This window comes from Hermetia illucens, chromosome 5 (assembly GCF_905115235.1).
Source record: "Hermetia illucens chromosome 5, iHerIll2.2.curated.20191125, whole genome shotgun sequence".
Taxonomy (NCBI): Eukaryota; Metazoa; Arthropoda; class Insecta; order Diptera; family Stratiomyidae; genus Hermetia; species Hermetia illucens.
This window is the reverse complement of record NC_051853.1, coordinates 41,268,191-41,284,114: the sequence shown is the minus strand read 5'-3', so window position 1 is coordinate 41,284,114 and position 15,924 is coordinate 41,268,191. Positions and strand designations below refer to the sequence as shown.

At 42.8% G+C, this 15,924-nt stretch overlaps 1 protein-coding gene across 1 annotated transcript in view; it reads left to right on the top strand.

Moving 5' to 3' along the window:
* Window positions 1–6,887, top strand: part of LOC119656560 (cation-independent mannose-6-phosphate receptor) — a 532,053-nt gene extending 525,166 nt beyond the window's left edge. The window contains exon 17 of the mRNA XM_038062941.1: window positions 6,401–6,887. Within this exon, the coding sequence (XP_037918869.1) occupies window positions 6,401–6,481 (81 nt within the window). The 3' untranslated portion in view covers window positions 6,482–6,887. The remainder of the gene's footprint in view (window positions 1–6,400) is intronic.
* The last annotated feature ends 9,037 nt before the right edge of the window (window positions 6,888–15,924 follow it).

The window sequence follows — 15,924 nt, the reverse complement described above, 5'->3', positions numbered from 1 at the left end:
CATTTTTAGGATTTGTTGTCCTCCAGGTCGTGAGCTTTAACTGCGTAAGTGTAAATAGTCTAGTATGGGATTAAAGACAATCTCGTCCTTTTCAATAAGAAGTCGACATGTTGACCCTCCAGTGTAGACACCCGTTGTGTGCAGATATTTCCTTCGAGAGTATCAGTGCCTTTATTTTGATTCCGCGCCAGGATTTTGACCACTTACCTCACCATCTATCCCGTAGCATAAGCTAGCTGCATCTGTAGGGTACACTGTTTCCTCTTGATGAACTAGTAGCTTAGTTTCCCAATCCCTTATGGTTTTCACAGCTCCGGATTTGCTAATACCAAATGCAGATTCTCGTTCTACAAATGGTTTGTAAGATCCCTTTTTGTAACTGTGGCTGCTTTTTACTATGGTTCGCTATTTAGTTACTTCGTCTTTAATTTATTTATTTATTTAACGGACAATAAACAGAGTAAACTCCAGTTACTTATTGTCCTCAGGGGAAGGAGAACGCAATAATCTCATCCTTTGCTTAACACTACTTAAAGAAGAACTCTGTGAAACACATGTTGAAAATGTCTGCCTTACGTGTGTTATAAGACGGAGGACGGCAGGTTATGTCGATAGCGGCGGCGCAGTCCATCAGACTCGAGGAAAGTTTAAAAAAATGTACATAAATTCAGATAGGATTTACGATGTTGTAAGAAGGAGAGGTTCAGAAACCGGAGGCGGGAGGAATAGTCCACACAAGGGAAGTTTTTCTTAAAGAAGAGGGAACGTGTGAATTTATGTTACACATTTTCAAGGGCAATACAATCGCAGTTACGGGAAAGTGACCAGATCACGGAGTGCTCGAGAGTATTTCCCACGAAGGAATTGAAGAGAGCTAAGGAGAGTTGGATGGAGTCAAAATCAGAGGAGGAGCGAAGTATAAAGCCTGACAATTTTGCTGCTCGATTTGTTACTATCGAAAGTGATCCCGATGTCTTGAGTGGAATTTAAGTATGAAAAGGAATGTCGATTAAGAGAGTGGGGGAAAGAAGTGGGTGAGGATTTAAGCGAGTAGAACATAAAGTGACCCTTTCTGACGTTTAGCGCTAAACCATTAATCGACCACCAACGGTTCTAGGTTAGATTGAAGGGAAACAGTTCAGAGGCGACAATATAGCGGAAAAAAGCTTATGGCCATCGGCATAGAGCAAACAGGGACAGGTAAGGAGGGAGGGAAGGTCGCTGATAAATAAGAATAACAAAGATCCTTGTGGGTCGCCAGAGGGGGGAGGGGCAAGGAGCGGGAAGTGCAGGCGTCAAATGAGACGCGGCGGGATTGGTTGGAAAGGTAAGAAGCAAGCCATAAAACAAATGACAAGTGATGCCCTCGCAATTTTTCCACGATCGCTGGAACTCGTCTATATTACTGCGAGACACGATTCATTATCTTTTATAGTTGCCAACAATCAGAACTATAAAGGGTGACAGAGCGGATGACACTGCGGTAAATTTTAGATTTGAAAAAACACCAGTTGTGGAACGTGACTTCATCCAGGTTGCACTAATGCGTGAAGCAATTTCATAACGCAGTTTTTCCTATTGACTGATAGCATTGAACCGTAATATTCAAATCGCCCAGTTCTGGGCAGGTCACTGACGTGGACAGTGAGTGTGCCAGTTTCATTGGAATCGGTCGTCAAAAATTCAGTTTTATTCAGATTTAATCTGAGACCGTATTTCATGAGGCGGTAATTCCATTTTTGAACAAGGTGCTCGTGATCGACAGAAATACGAAGTGGCTTTGATATGCCCGCGGCATTTTGCACTTTACTATCCGGATTGTAATAGAGCAATTCAACCCAGTGCACGAGTTGTTCTGGTACTAGCTTTTGCCGCAGAGCATACCAGAGTTCTTGTAGCACACGGTCAAACACTTTCTCCAGATCCAGAAATGGGCAGCGTTGATTGCGTCATTAGTTCTGCAGTTCTTGACAAACCAGGCTTGATTCACTGTTATTTGAACGATGTCAAAAATGCGTTTAAACATTTTGACGTATGGAACAGCAACCGGATCGGACGGTAATTTTAATAATCTGCTGGACCACCTTTCTTTTTCCGTATTGGAACTGTGGTGCATTCTTGCCAGTCGGATGGTCTTTTACCTTCCTCCCGATTGAAAAACACACTGAGTCACAGTATTGGGTCCCTGCTCTTCACTTTCAGAGCTCAGATGCGATGTCGTCAAGTCGTTTTGCTTTCCCCGGTTTTATTGCTTTCTCGACTTCATTTGCGCCGACAGATAGAATAAGCTCCAGACATCGGCAGCGCCTGTGAAAATGAAGGACGAACAAATTCTTCCATTGAAATCTGGGCGAAATATTCTCGCCATCTATCCGGCGCGGCTTGTCGATCGACAAGCAAAATACTATTCTTGTCATTAGTAACAGAAATGTTCGAAATACTGTGTGTGTTCGTGTCAGCTTTTGAAATGCCGATGTAGCTCTGTCTAGCCATCCGGAGTGTCCCGTTTATTGCAAAGATCTTTGTAATGAACCCCTCGGGTAACGGCGACCGCTTTCCTTATTTCTCGGTTGCCATTCTTGTACATATGATAGTTGGCCAAGTATCTTGGTTGAAGAGCTGCATAGGCCGCTTGTGGGTCGTGTTTTTAACTTGGTTTCACGATTCTTCAACATTTGTAATGGTTGATAATCGCGTAAGCAAAATTATTTCTTCCTTTTTCTCATGAAATCGCCACCATTTAATTGTAGCGGGCCAGTGCGTCCATCACGATTTTCTATCGGCGGCTTGATTCGCAAGACGGCAGTCAATGGTCGATATTGAGGTATGATACTTTCATGTGCTCTGGATAGCTGAGTGGTTAGAGCGCAAGGCTGTCGTACGCAAGGTCGCGGTTCAAATCTCATTGGTGGCAGTGGAATTTGTATCGTGATTTGACGTCGGACACCAGTCGACTCAGCTGTGAATGAGTACCTGAGTCAAATCAGGGTAATAATCTCGGGCGAGCGCAATGCTGACCACATTGCCTCCTAGTGTACCGTTACGGTCTTGAATGAAATGCTCTAACACACTTCAAGGCCCTGATCCAACATGGATTGTTACGCCAACGATTATTATTATTATTATACTTTCATCGGGCACGGCCTGGTAGTCAGTGATGGTGATAAAGTGTCGGCGTCTTATTGAGAATATAGTCGATTTGCGTTTTACTATTCCCACTATAAAATGTAGGAAAATGAGACAATCGGTTAAAGAACTATTCACAAGTACAATGTCAAGGGTCTCGGCAAAATCGACTATACGCTCGTCACCCTCACTGCGCGCCCCAAACCCTTTTCGTTCATGGCTCGGTTGCCGTCTGCCTTTTCACCCCTGTACCCATTTACGTCGCCCACACGGATGACATAGTCATCAGCAAGTACGTTACCGATCATTGCATCAACAAGTTGCCAGAAACCATCTTTCTCAGCATCAGGTTGACCTGTTTGGTGCGTACGCTGTGAATTAGTAACCCAGCTGATATAATAGTGAGCTTTATCAGCCGGTCATCAAATCGTTCGACTTCTTTAATGGCATCACGGAGGGCCTCTAAGATGGCAACGCCAACACCATATCGAGTGTGTGAGCTGCCAAAGTAGAAAAGTTTATAGCCATTTTTACCGCACCAAACCATTGAGTTTCTTATATAGCGCAAATATCAATGCGCCTTTCCCGAAGGGTACTTGCGAATTCCTCGGTCTTTCCAGTTAAGGTGCCAATATTTAGCGCACAGACACGTTCTTTTGCTCGAACTAATTTACTTTCCTCGTCATGCCGTCCATGCGTCAGGAACCCTTGCCCTATTCTCGATGGAATCGAGGCTCATCCAACCACGTCGACTAAGGGAATGAAATACCCCAGCGGGACTTAGGATCTCCCAACGCAATCATTTTGTTTTTAATGAGATTGGATGCATTTTGTTGGTCAGCCTGTCGTGGGACCTATCACCAAGAGAAGTTAGGTATGATTTAGCATAGTGGGGTAACTTTTTTTTATTTTTTTCCCTAATCTCTGCCTTTTATTTTTGTTTTACTAAGGATAGTACAAAACCGAAATTCCACCTAAAAGGTCCAAATGTCCACTCGAGAATAATTGATGAGGAGTTTACTATTTACAAACTGACAGAAAAAAATGCAATCTTTATCATGAGCAAGCAGGAGTACGATGGCCAAATCATAAGGAAAGTCAAGGAAGCGAAGTTCTTAGAAATAAGGAAAGCGTCTCTTTCGAAATCAAGGAAGGGGCTGAACACTCAATACTCAAGGACTTAATGAATATAGGGAGCTTATATTATAGAAGCGAACTCAGACTTGCAATGAATTGGAAAGAATTCCGTCAAGATTACAGGACGAACAAGGTGAAGGGAGTATAATGTGATGAAGCAATGATCTCATTTAACATAAAAGCTGGTTTTCCGAGCATACTAAACTTCTTTGAGAAATAAATTACCATTGGCAAACAAACCGCTGTGCTGAGGAGGAGGGTTACGCTATACAAAAAATTGGTAACATGTTTGAGCGGGTCGTATTTTCTATTTAAGGAGATGTTTTATAACTAATCTCTTAGAAAACCAACGGGGAATCATCCTCGTCTCTTCGATATCCAAGTTTTGACGACGAGGCACACTCTTAAAACTGAATAACTGAATGAGATACATATGTGGAAGATATTCTGGAAATATTAAGGAAAGGAGGGGAAATGGCAATAATATTTGGGCAACTAAACGAAGCACATAATCACATAACATTTAAAATGAAAGGAAACTACCTTTCTTGGACTTCCGAGATGCCACCACATCTAAGAAAATTCGGTAAATCATCTAATCCAAAGCGAAACAGATACTGCCTGTAGCAGCCACTATGTCCCGTGAGGAACTGGGTAATGTGGTGGTTGGTCTCCCCATCTTTCAACTCAAGCCACATCCTAATGTTGGGAATGAGCCTGTGCGTCGACCGAACTTTCGTAGAATCGTCCCATCTGCGTCGCCAGAAATCATGCGACTCTGACCTTGCAGCATTTCTACGGTCCGGGTGCCCCTCCATATATCACGCATAGTACAGAATGTGGATAGGGATCATGCCCGCCACAAGCAGTACATACCCATCAGCCGGTATACCGAGTTCTTCTGCTTTCGTCTCCGAGAGTTTGCAAGCACCTCTGCCCACACAGGTGACAAGTAAAATACAATGGATGGCATCACTTCGGCTAGAAGCAACCTTCGACAGTATTTCGGTCCAAAAATAATCAGCAACATTTTTGCAAGTGCTACGGTGGCATTGGCTACCTTTTGCCATGCATACTCTACATGTTCCAGAAAGCTCAATTTGGTGTCAATTATCACCATTAGGTATTTGATAGCTGGCTTTGGTACGACTATATATCCACCGACCTCCACGTTCACAGTGTTCTTTTTCCTGTGGTTCGTTATTAAGACTGTTTCCGTTTTCGCATCCGCCAAGGTCAACCCGGCTCTTTCTAGCAAGACTTTGTCGCTTTCATTGTTTTCGTCGCATAGACCTCCACATCCTCTGGACGGAACATCTTGGGGCGGAAAGACAAAGCACCTCATTATTTATGATATTCCACAACAGGGGAGCCAATTCCGTTCCCCGTGGGGCCCTCATCTGTGCCGCACCAAGTAGTCCTCTCTAAGTGGCACTAGTGCGCCATTTGCCAGGCTCATTACAATGATTATTGCATTCACTGTAAAGTAGGCACGCCGGAAACCAAACTGGTGATTTTACAATCCATTGCTGTTTTCGATGATGGGTAAGAGTCTCTCCATCACCTTCCTCATTGCATCCAGCGGACAGATGTGGCCTCCAGGTGACTTGCTGGGTTTGGGAAGCAATACCAATTTTTGCTTTTTCCTCTGAACAGGGAATATTCCTTCCTTTAGGCACTCCTCGAAGGTGTTGGCAAGGTTTTGACTAGTCTTCATTGCCAGCTCAGTTAGGGATACCATCCAAACCCGGGGCCTTGTTGTCACAGATCCTACCACATACTTCCCGCAGAACCTCGCCAGCTACTGGAGCTACCGTTTGTCTTCCGCTACTTACTTACGAACAGAGTGGAAACAATCTGTTTTAGCAGGCGCGGGCAGATCACCTGGGGTGATTTCTACTGCCTTTTCATTACCACCCTGTAGGCCTCGCCCCAAGGGTTTATATCGGCATGATCAGTCAGCTGTTTGAAGCAGTTCTTGTTGCCCCTCCGAATGGCTCCTTTTTGGCAGCCACGCAATTGCAACTGTGTCTGCTTCAAACGTTACCTTTTTTTTTGTAAAAACCGTGAACCGAATAGCACTAATTTTGAACTGGATCCACAGGATGTTAAGTACTTTTTCTTTTATATTTTGCAGGTCAATACCGGAGAAGAAGCGAATCTGCTACTGGCCGAAACCCAACCACTTACAGATAGTGACGATGATTTAATACTTTAGGCAACGTCATTAAAAGTAGATACTATTGCAACCTATATTAAACCTTTACTAATTACTAAATGTTTCGAAAAAATATTAAAGAACACTTGCATTGTCATACGAAAGGTTCTCATAAATAAAGACACACTTAGTCCTAAGTGCCTACGAAGAGAAAGTAAAATATTATAGACGTAAACCAAAAAGAAATCGAATGAACGATATATATTTTTGCTGTAATTTTATGCAAAATTTCTATGAATCAGATTTAACTTTGTATGTATGTACATGTGTTTGGACCATTAGCTTGCATTTTAGTTTCTATTTCATTTTTAAATATTTTCGTATCCATGTAAGGTTAATAAATGTAATTTCTGAGAACAGTGAATTGTATAAGTTTATCCAATAAAAATAAAGATGAAAATGAGCAGACCCTTAGTTTGTTACGGAAAAAAGCTGTTGGAAAATGTCACTTCGAAGTATCTTTTGTCTAGCAAAAGATTTAAAATCCAATCGGGAAACCTTTTATTTGAAGATAAATCAGTGTTCCCTTCAATTTTTCAACAAACTGCATATTGCGCTAGTTACACCTCTTGGATGCCCGACTACATGTGCCAGGACGAAAGTTAAAAATTCTCTCTCCCACTGCACCACATCGCAGTGGTCAATTGTTGTTCAACCAACAATGTAGTGGCCGCTACTTTGTACATACGTAATCACTGGACTACGCAAGGTAATTACTACGCATCCTTGTTGTCTAAGCGTAGGTGTACCATTTTCATTGCTGGTATTTGCAATATGTGCTCGGATACCTCCACTGCGAATACAAATGCATTTATCTCAGCGAAGATAAAATTGATTTAGCCATTAGCCTCCGCCAGGGAGTTGAGTGCTCTGATAAGTAGTGCAAGTTACGCTCTGACCAAATTCCAGCCAGAGTTGTTATCTCATTTGTGGACTAGCTCGCCGAATTTGAACTTCGGTGTTGATACGGTTGAAGCTTTCACTAAATCCGGAAAATGAGTGTCGCTTGCCATGCTCTTTCCCTTGTGCATAATACACAATGCTTGTCGTACTCGTTTGCGAGGACAAAATGAAAAAAAACTTGTTTCAGTAGAGAAATCCCCGAAATCCTTTTAATTCCTGTCCGGCTTAAAACTTTTCGACCAGAAACCTTCCATCGCGTTTTTATCTTTCCAAGTTGCTGTGAAAGAAAAACACGAGAGCAAACTTTACTTTTGATAAATTCGCTTTTTTCCCTCACTTTGTCGGTCCTTTGCTTGTACTTGATCCCTGGGGTACTGAATTTCGTATGACAGAATATTTCTGCTGGGGCACGAAAATGAAAGTTTATTGTGCAAATAGGGAAATTAAATGCTACGGTTGGAATGAGGGAAAAAAACTTCAGTAAATATTGTGTTTGTTGAAATCAATGAACTTGCGAGGGAGAAAGTCGATATTCCATAAAGTTTTATTGCCAACGGATTCGATATGATCTCGATTTATTCAGTTTAATCAAGACGAGGAAGAGATGGAATTTCATTAAACAAGGCGAAATTCGAGTGAACGAAACTGACTAAAGTATAAATTGGTTTAACTTTTATCAAACATTCTAATTTTCAGCTCCCTTCGAACACCACCTAGGCATGGTGGAATAGTTCACTACTACATGTCCAGAATATGAACATGGAAGCTACGGATACTAACTTTCCAAAAAGTAAGAAGCCACAGATTTCCAATCCAATTTGAGTATCAAGTCGTGGCCGAGATACGGACCCCCATAAGTTTCATGTTGATCTATACACAAATCTGTGGAAGATATGCTCCTTAATAGAAAGCCTGCACTTAGTGACTACAACGGAAAGCCAGAAAGGACAGTACAACAACTCCTACAATGGGAGAAACTGGAAATTCAACCAAAGATAGCGCACCCACAATATTGTTGCCTAAACCTTTCAAAAAACGGACGTAGAAATTCTGGGAAAAAGAAACTTCAGTCATTGACGAAAAAAGACTATAGGCTAACTCATTTTCGCCACAACCTTCCCTTTCGTCTCTCTCAGGAAAATTCGAAAAAAGCTGGTGATGTAGACGCAACTACCCCCAGAACATCATTGGCCCATACCAAAGAGCTTACCTCCAGGTAAATCAGCAACAGATCAGATTCTCTGTGCTTGAAGCGATGGAAAAACTGGTGGAATATGGACATCAGTTGCACCATCTTTTCATCGACTTTAAAGCCGCCTATGATAGCATAGCCAGGGTAATACTGTACACGGGCCGGTATCCCGACGAAATTGATAAGACTGACTAGGCTGACCCTGACCAGTATGCGAGGCCAGATAAAAGCAGCAGGATCACTCTCAAGACCATTCGACATCAACAACGGTTTACGACAAGGGGATGCCATATCATGCGTCCTCTTTAACCTGGCCCTCGAAAAAGTGGTCCATGATGCTGAGGTAAATGCAAGAGGTACGATCCTCATTAAGTCCACCCAACTACTGGCCTACGCTGACGATATCGATATCATGGGAAGAACCACCCGAGACGTACAAACTGCCTTCATCCAGATCGAGCAGGCGGCGCGAGATCTTGGGCTGCACAACAATGACGACAAGACGAAATATACGGGGGCAACGTCAACACCAAAAACCAACCAACCAACAATATCAAACCGCACTGGTCAAACAGGAAGAATAAAGATAGGATACTTTGATAATTTCTCCTATTTAGGGTCGAAAATCACAACCGGTAACAGCTTCGTCGATGAAATCCGCATACGGTTGTTGGCAGCCAATAGAGTCTATTTCAGCTAACAAAACCTGTTCCGCTCGAAACATCTCACCTTAGGGTCAAAGCTCTTACTGTTCAAGACAATTCTCATGTGTGCCTCGGAAACTTGCAAACTCTTGGCCGCGTTCGAGAGAAGAATCCTCCGAAGAATTTTTGGCCCCCTACATGAGGATGGACGATTCCGTAGCCTCCATAACGACGAAACCTATGAGTGATACCATGATCGCCAGATTGTCGATAAAATCCGGCTCAATAGGTTACGGTGGGCGGGTCACTTAATCCGTATGGATGAGGATGATCCCACCCGGAAAGTCTACAAGAGGAATATCTATGGTAGAAAAAGAAGACGAGGCAGACCCTGCCTGAGATGGAGCGATGGCGTAGGTCAGGACGCCAGACAGCTTTCAGGGATATCGTATTGGTGGACTTCGGCGCAAAACCGGGATGTCTGGAGTTCATTATTAAAGCAGGCCAAGGCCGGATACCAGTTGTTGAACTGTTGATAATGATGATTTGACTCAGGTGCTCATTCACAGCTGAATCGACTGGTTTCCGACGTCAAATCACGATACAAATCCCTCTTCGATCTTCCGTGCGACAGCCTTGTGCTCCAACTCTCAGCTATCAGGACATTATATCCAATATATCCTCCAAAACTACGCGTAAATCTGCTAAGTTCAACTTGCCCAAACCTAACTTTGATCATTTCAATTCAGCTTTCGATCATGTATTATGTAACTTTTCCTATTATACCCGTTTTCTCCTACTTGTCTACGTTCTCACCCAACTTGGTTAACCACAGAGATCCTTAGTAACATCAGCCTGAAACAATCCTTGCCGAAGAAGTTTCAATGTGTATGAAGCCCATGATTAAAAAAACGCACCACAGTTACTTGTTAAGCGTCGAAGCCGCCCTTGCCTGTGGTTACTTCAAACCATTTCGGTCCCACACTCGCTATTCCCGTAACCCCAGCCAATCTCTCCCTTCTTCCATCAGTTTTGGTAAATTCACTGCCAACTCCCCACATTTACTTTCCTTGCGTGTTTTCTCTCTCGACCCCATTGCACGGTCTACACCTCTTTTAGATGCGGCGACTTCAAACCTCTCGCCATTCTCCTCCTTACGCCTTCCCTGGTTGAAATCCTCATTGGTAATCTTGACATCAATAACGGACCTGGCCCCGATTGGCTTTCGAGCCTCTTCCTTCTTATTTATAAACAACACATTCCACTGCGCATGCGTATAATCTTCAATAAACGTCTAAAAAAATGCTACTTTCCTCATCTCTGGAAAGAGACCTTTATCACCCCTTCTTATGCTATGAACTACCGTCCGTTTCTCTTCTCTCCTCTTGCGCCAAAATCTTTGAGAGATTCGGCAATGACTGACTAATCGCGCACTTCGGTCACCTCATTGTCATAGAGCTAGAAATAATGCTTCGTGGAGCATAGATCTCCTGCCTCATTTCAATTCTCACTTCGTTGTCATCATCAATCGAGCTTCCAGAATGTCTGGTTTTATCATATGTTCCTGCTCCGAATTAAACTCAGTTCTGCTTAACGCTTTTCAACTCCCTTTCTAGAAACATGCTTGAATATTGCTATGTACTCTGGTTCCCAATCCGCAGCCGTGATTGTTAGAATAGCAATGATCTGCCCATATAGTTTCTTTCGAAGTTAAAGGAGGCACATATGTCTATGGCGTATACTTCGACCTAAAACATGCTGGTATATTTACCCATTGGTTCAAGGTGCGTTTTCCATGGTCCAATGACCTCAGCACCCACTCTCTCTGTTGTAAGGGATTCGTTAGTGTACCATGGAATCAGTTGCTGGTTTAAGCGATATGTCAATGTCACCCTCTCCCAGTTTGTCCTGTTGCTCCAACATGTTTCAAACTTCTATCGAAGTCAAACCTCGTTTTCATGTTATTGGTATGAGTAATTCGCGATGCCGGCTAGAAAGAAGACGAGAAAGAAGAACATCAATTTTACTTCGGTTTAGGCAGCTCGCCGGTTCACTGGTACTCCCGGACAGTCTGAAGATCGCCACATTTACAGCATCTGTATATGCAAATGGAGAGGAGTCAATCCCAGAAGGGCCTCTAGAGATCCCGTTGTTCAGGATTTCATCGCTCTACTGATATACACGCAAGTCAGTCTTTGAAGTTTGGGTAACTCCGTGACTGTTGTGCACAATTCAGTTCTTTCTGGCCAGATTAAGGCCCCATAGGTAATCATTTGCCTTACTGTGCCTGCTATGGATCTGCAAGTCATCAAAGCTATTGTGGCTTTCCACCATATATTTTCATCATGTGTTTTCCAGGGTAATTTTTGGTCTAGTGTGATTTCCAAATATTTGACCTCAGTTACTGGTTTTGCCCACATGCCATGTGATCAAGTTTGCGCTTCCTAGTGACAGGTACTATTTTGGTCTTGGCTATATTTAAGCGAAGCTCCGCCTTTTTTGCACCAGTTACTAGTGAAATGCTATTACCTTCAACAAAATAAGACCCCAAAAAATGAGTTGTGAGAAGCGGATGAATCCTGTCTTCTCCATTCTCGATAAATGTCTCATCTTCGCTCTTCAGACAGACAGAAGATATTGTTTTGTCTTTGGCTATAGCTTTATATCGCCTGAATATTTATGTGGTTTGTTCTATTCCTTCACAGAATTCCGTGAAACTCCTTGGGTTTGCTTCCCTGTTGTCGTTGCTATACGTCGTCAGTACCCTTTTATACCTCTGCCAGCGCTCGGTTTAAGAGTTTTCGCATCTCCTTTCTCCACCAAGGTGCGCCCCTTGATGACTTGATTGTCTAATTCGGACATCTGGTCTCATATGCGTCAATGATGACTCTATTGAGACCTTGCACAACCGTTTCAAGATCTATTTCGCTCCTGATGTCACCGCTCACCTGTAAATGAGTCTTGTTGTCGCTCAGGTGTCTTCTGTAAGAGTCCCAGTCTGTTTTCCTCGCATTCCTTATTATTCTGTTTACTTCCAAGTTGTCCTCAGTGCCGAATCTAATTATTTTGTGATCCAACACAGAAGGCGCAACAACACGGCAACCGCCAATTCTTGACTAAGCCGCTTATCAGAATGTTCTCTAAAGTTATATCTTGAACCACTTACCTGGTGCTGGTCAGGAATGTTGGTGTGTTTCCTATAATATGTATTTCTAATTTATTACTAAAAATGAAATCTTTCTCAGACCTCATGGTTGGAGTTGACTTCGCAGCTGAGAAAAAGTAGTACCGTCGTCCTCTCGCACAACTTCGCTAGTCTAATGGCTAATTCCGGTGAGATCCGGGCCTCGTCTCTTGGGATGTCACGACTGACTCTGAAATTCTTCCTCCGCCTTCCCGGAATTCTTCCCCGTGCGACTTTGACAGCCACAATGTCTCCAGTCAGAAGATGAGAGAATGAGAATGATGCAGGCTCTTGAGTTTTCGCAAGAAGAATCCCAAATAACTTGCATACTTCCGCCATGGAGACCGCGAATCTACCCACGGTACACCCAGGGTTGTTGAGCCAGCACTATTCCAATGTCATCCTTGCAACTTCCGCTGTAATTACTGCAGATACAGCTTTTGCATGATGGAATTTTACTCGGGCTATCTTAGTGCTTGCTATCGGCCCCGTTAGTACTTGGAGTTCCAGTCCGATGTCGGAGCATTACCGTCCTGCCGCTCCGATATGGGTCTTTCTTGCGTTTTGCTATCCGATTTGAGTTTTAGAAGACCTAGATCGAGGTCGTCCAGCTTCTCCTCATCTGTGAGTAGCAGATCCACTTCCCTGTTGGGTTGCCCTTTCAGCCAGTAAACCAGTACTCGGTAACCTTCGTCGGACAGTCTATCAGTATAGGGCCTGGTCGAAAGCATATATCGGTGAACACGAACTTCTTAATTCATCCCTCACACATCCTCATGACGATGAAGTCCCAAACTATTTCCTGCTCCTCACGAGTCAGTATTTGCTCCGAAAATACCTACGGTGGCAGTACGGCCAGTCGAATACTCTTTATCGCATTAATATAGCTAGCGGCGGGTTTCCTGGTTCCTCCCTTTACCATTGATCGCCCCGAGATATCCCGTCTCTTGGGCTCAGTTTTAGGTTTCTTGGGGGCATTTCCGATTTGCACGCTGATTTCCGCTGCTCCTCGCTTTCTTGACTATAAAGCTGAAGGCTTTAAGTCTGTTCTGGTTTCAAGCTATCCTTCAAATAGCGCAGATAGCATTTGACACCAGCGCCACTGAGAATTGTCTCGTTCCTGACATCTGATATGGTGACCTCAGGGGTACTTTTGGTCGTCCCTGCTTTTTCAGCGGGGACATTTGTTGATTGTGGTCTTCGCAGTAGACCAATCTTGGATCCACTCCTTGACCCCCAACTTGTCCCTCCTTGGGTGTGATCACCTGGCTCTGAGTGCTACGAAGATGTGCCTTCGCCTGATGGGTTAGTTTATGTGCGCATAAACCCTTACCCTAACAGGGTAAGGTCAGGTTGACTCACTCAAGTGGCCAGGTATCAGCCAGACTCGAGCGTAGACTATCCAATAGGCACGATCCGCATGACACCCTGGGTTGCAGCGGTGCTTTTCGACACCTCGGTCTAGATCCATAGCGTGTTGTCTATAGTAGGGTCACCTCGTACAGGGTGTGGCTATCACCGCCCACTAACGGTCTTGGTAGACGAGAGACTTGGCTTGTGGGGAACCACTCATCAATCCCGAGAGGTTATTCGAGAAGAGGAAAGGAAAATGGTTAACAAATATAAAAACATTAAACATTTTATTGTATCTAAAATTGCATTTAGAAGACCTTAGCTAATTCTTGGCTTTGAATACAGTAATTGAAAAAATGTGTCCGCAGGAAAGATCGAAACGTGCTCAAATTGACCATTAACACCCACATTCCCATTCATAGAGCACGTACGGACACTTGGAATCATTTTCATTTTTCAATATTAAGTCACACCGCTCACGTCCCTAAATTTTGTGTAAATATGAACACAAAATCCTTGCCAAAACTCATTTCATATGGTCCATATGTCCCTACATATCCGAGAACCCTCATCTATAGTTACTGCGCACCACTGTACCTTGCTTTCCTTTGTCCACAAAATTCTCACCTTTTCAATTTCAATATGAAAACGGAACGTTTCACACCTGCAATTACTTCGCTCTGAAAATCCCGTACGTGACTCTGAGAATGATAATAATATTCGAGTCATTCATAGGGAAACGTTGGCTTAATCGAGATAGCAGGACATGCTTCCAAATGGACTGTCAGTGAATCGAGGTCCTTTCCAGGGAATGTACTCGGTAAGTACGTGACGCTCATGTGTTTGAAATCAATTGCGAATGAAATGTTGATAAGAAAAACGGAGATCTTTTCTCGAGCGAATGTTGTCTTAAGTGAAGGCGTTATTGGAGATGGATTTTTATTGCTCAGGTAATTCTGATGTGCAGGTAGTGCGCTTTCGATGAGTAAGTCAAGTCATGAAGTATGAACATGTTAAATGATCCTTGTCGGGAAAAAGGATAAGCTTCGAATCAGAGATTGAGATTAGAAGTTTGCGTAATCTTGGTTGCTGTTGATGGTTAATTAGGAGATTATAATAGCTTTCTGTATCTCCTGCTTGATGGCCGGTATATAAGGCAATTTTAGTGTTTGTCTATTAAGGACTTTCTGAGGGTAAATTGAGTGGTAAGCCGTATTAGCTATCAAGCCAATCGAAGAGTGGTATTAAATAAGGAATTCAATAAGAAACAGTACTCAATGAGCTGATATGTAATGATCTAATATGTAAACCTGGTAAGAAGTGAAACATGAAGAATAATTTTATCATAGTGGAGGGCATGAAGCAGACTTTTAGTCACGAAGGTGTGTGTTTTTTATCGTCCTGTATATCCATTGCATGCTATTTTCCCTGGTTTCGTTTTCAATTATGTAGTAAATGCATTAGACTTTTTCATCCCCAAGTTCTATCAATAAAAGTAATTTTGTATTACATAATAGTTCCATTGAATATCGTGCTGAAAACATCATAGAGTGCGGACGAGACATCCCTGGCATATTACCATATTGTTAAACATATTCAATATCGCACGTAGCACACTTTCCACGTTTTACATCAGAATAAGGAACAGTAGTTCGTCAAATTGCACACCCTCCATTTTCCCATGTAAAATGTTACACGTCCAAGTGATATTTTTTCATAATTTATGTTCACATAAAATTCACATCATGCAACTTTAAATTGATAAAGCTGACGTGATTTTCGTACCAAAACACAGTTTCATTTAGATCAGGTGCAAATGCAATTTCGACCCTCCTTTGCTAACATGGAGACTATTTTACTACCAGAGAAGAGAATTTTAACATCATTAAAATGCAAAACTTACTTCTGAATTTCCGGTGGAACAAGGTGTTATGGAAGTCCTGAAGCCCGTTGCGAAATGCTAGTATGAAAACGGAGGGCATGCTCCAGAACAACGAACAAGGACTAGCAGGAACTGGATGGACATAGTCTAGAAGTGCCACTTATTATTTCTTAATTTTATTTATTAGCTGTAGTCACAATGGCTGTTGGAATATAGCGCTTATCAGCTAGTACTATCATAGTTTAGAAGGATTCTGTCCGTTCCCTACAACTGTTCTGCTTTTTG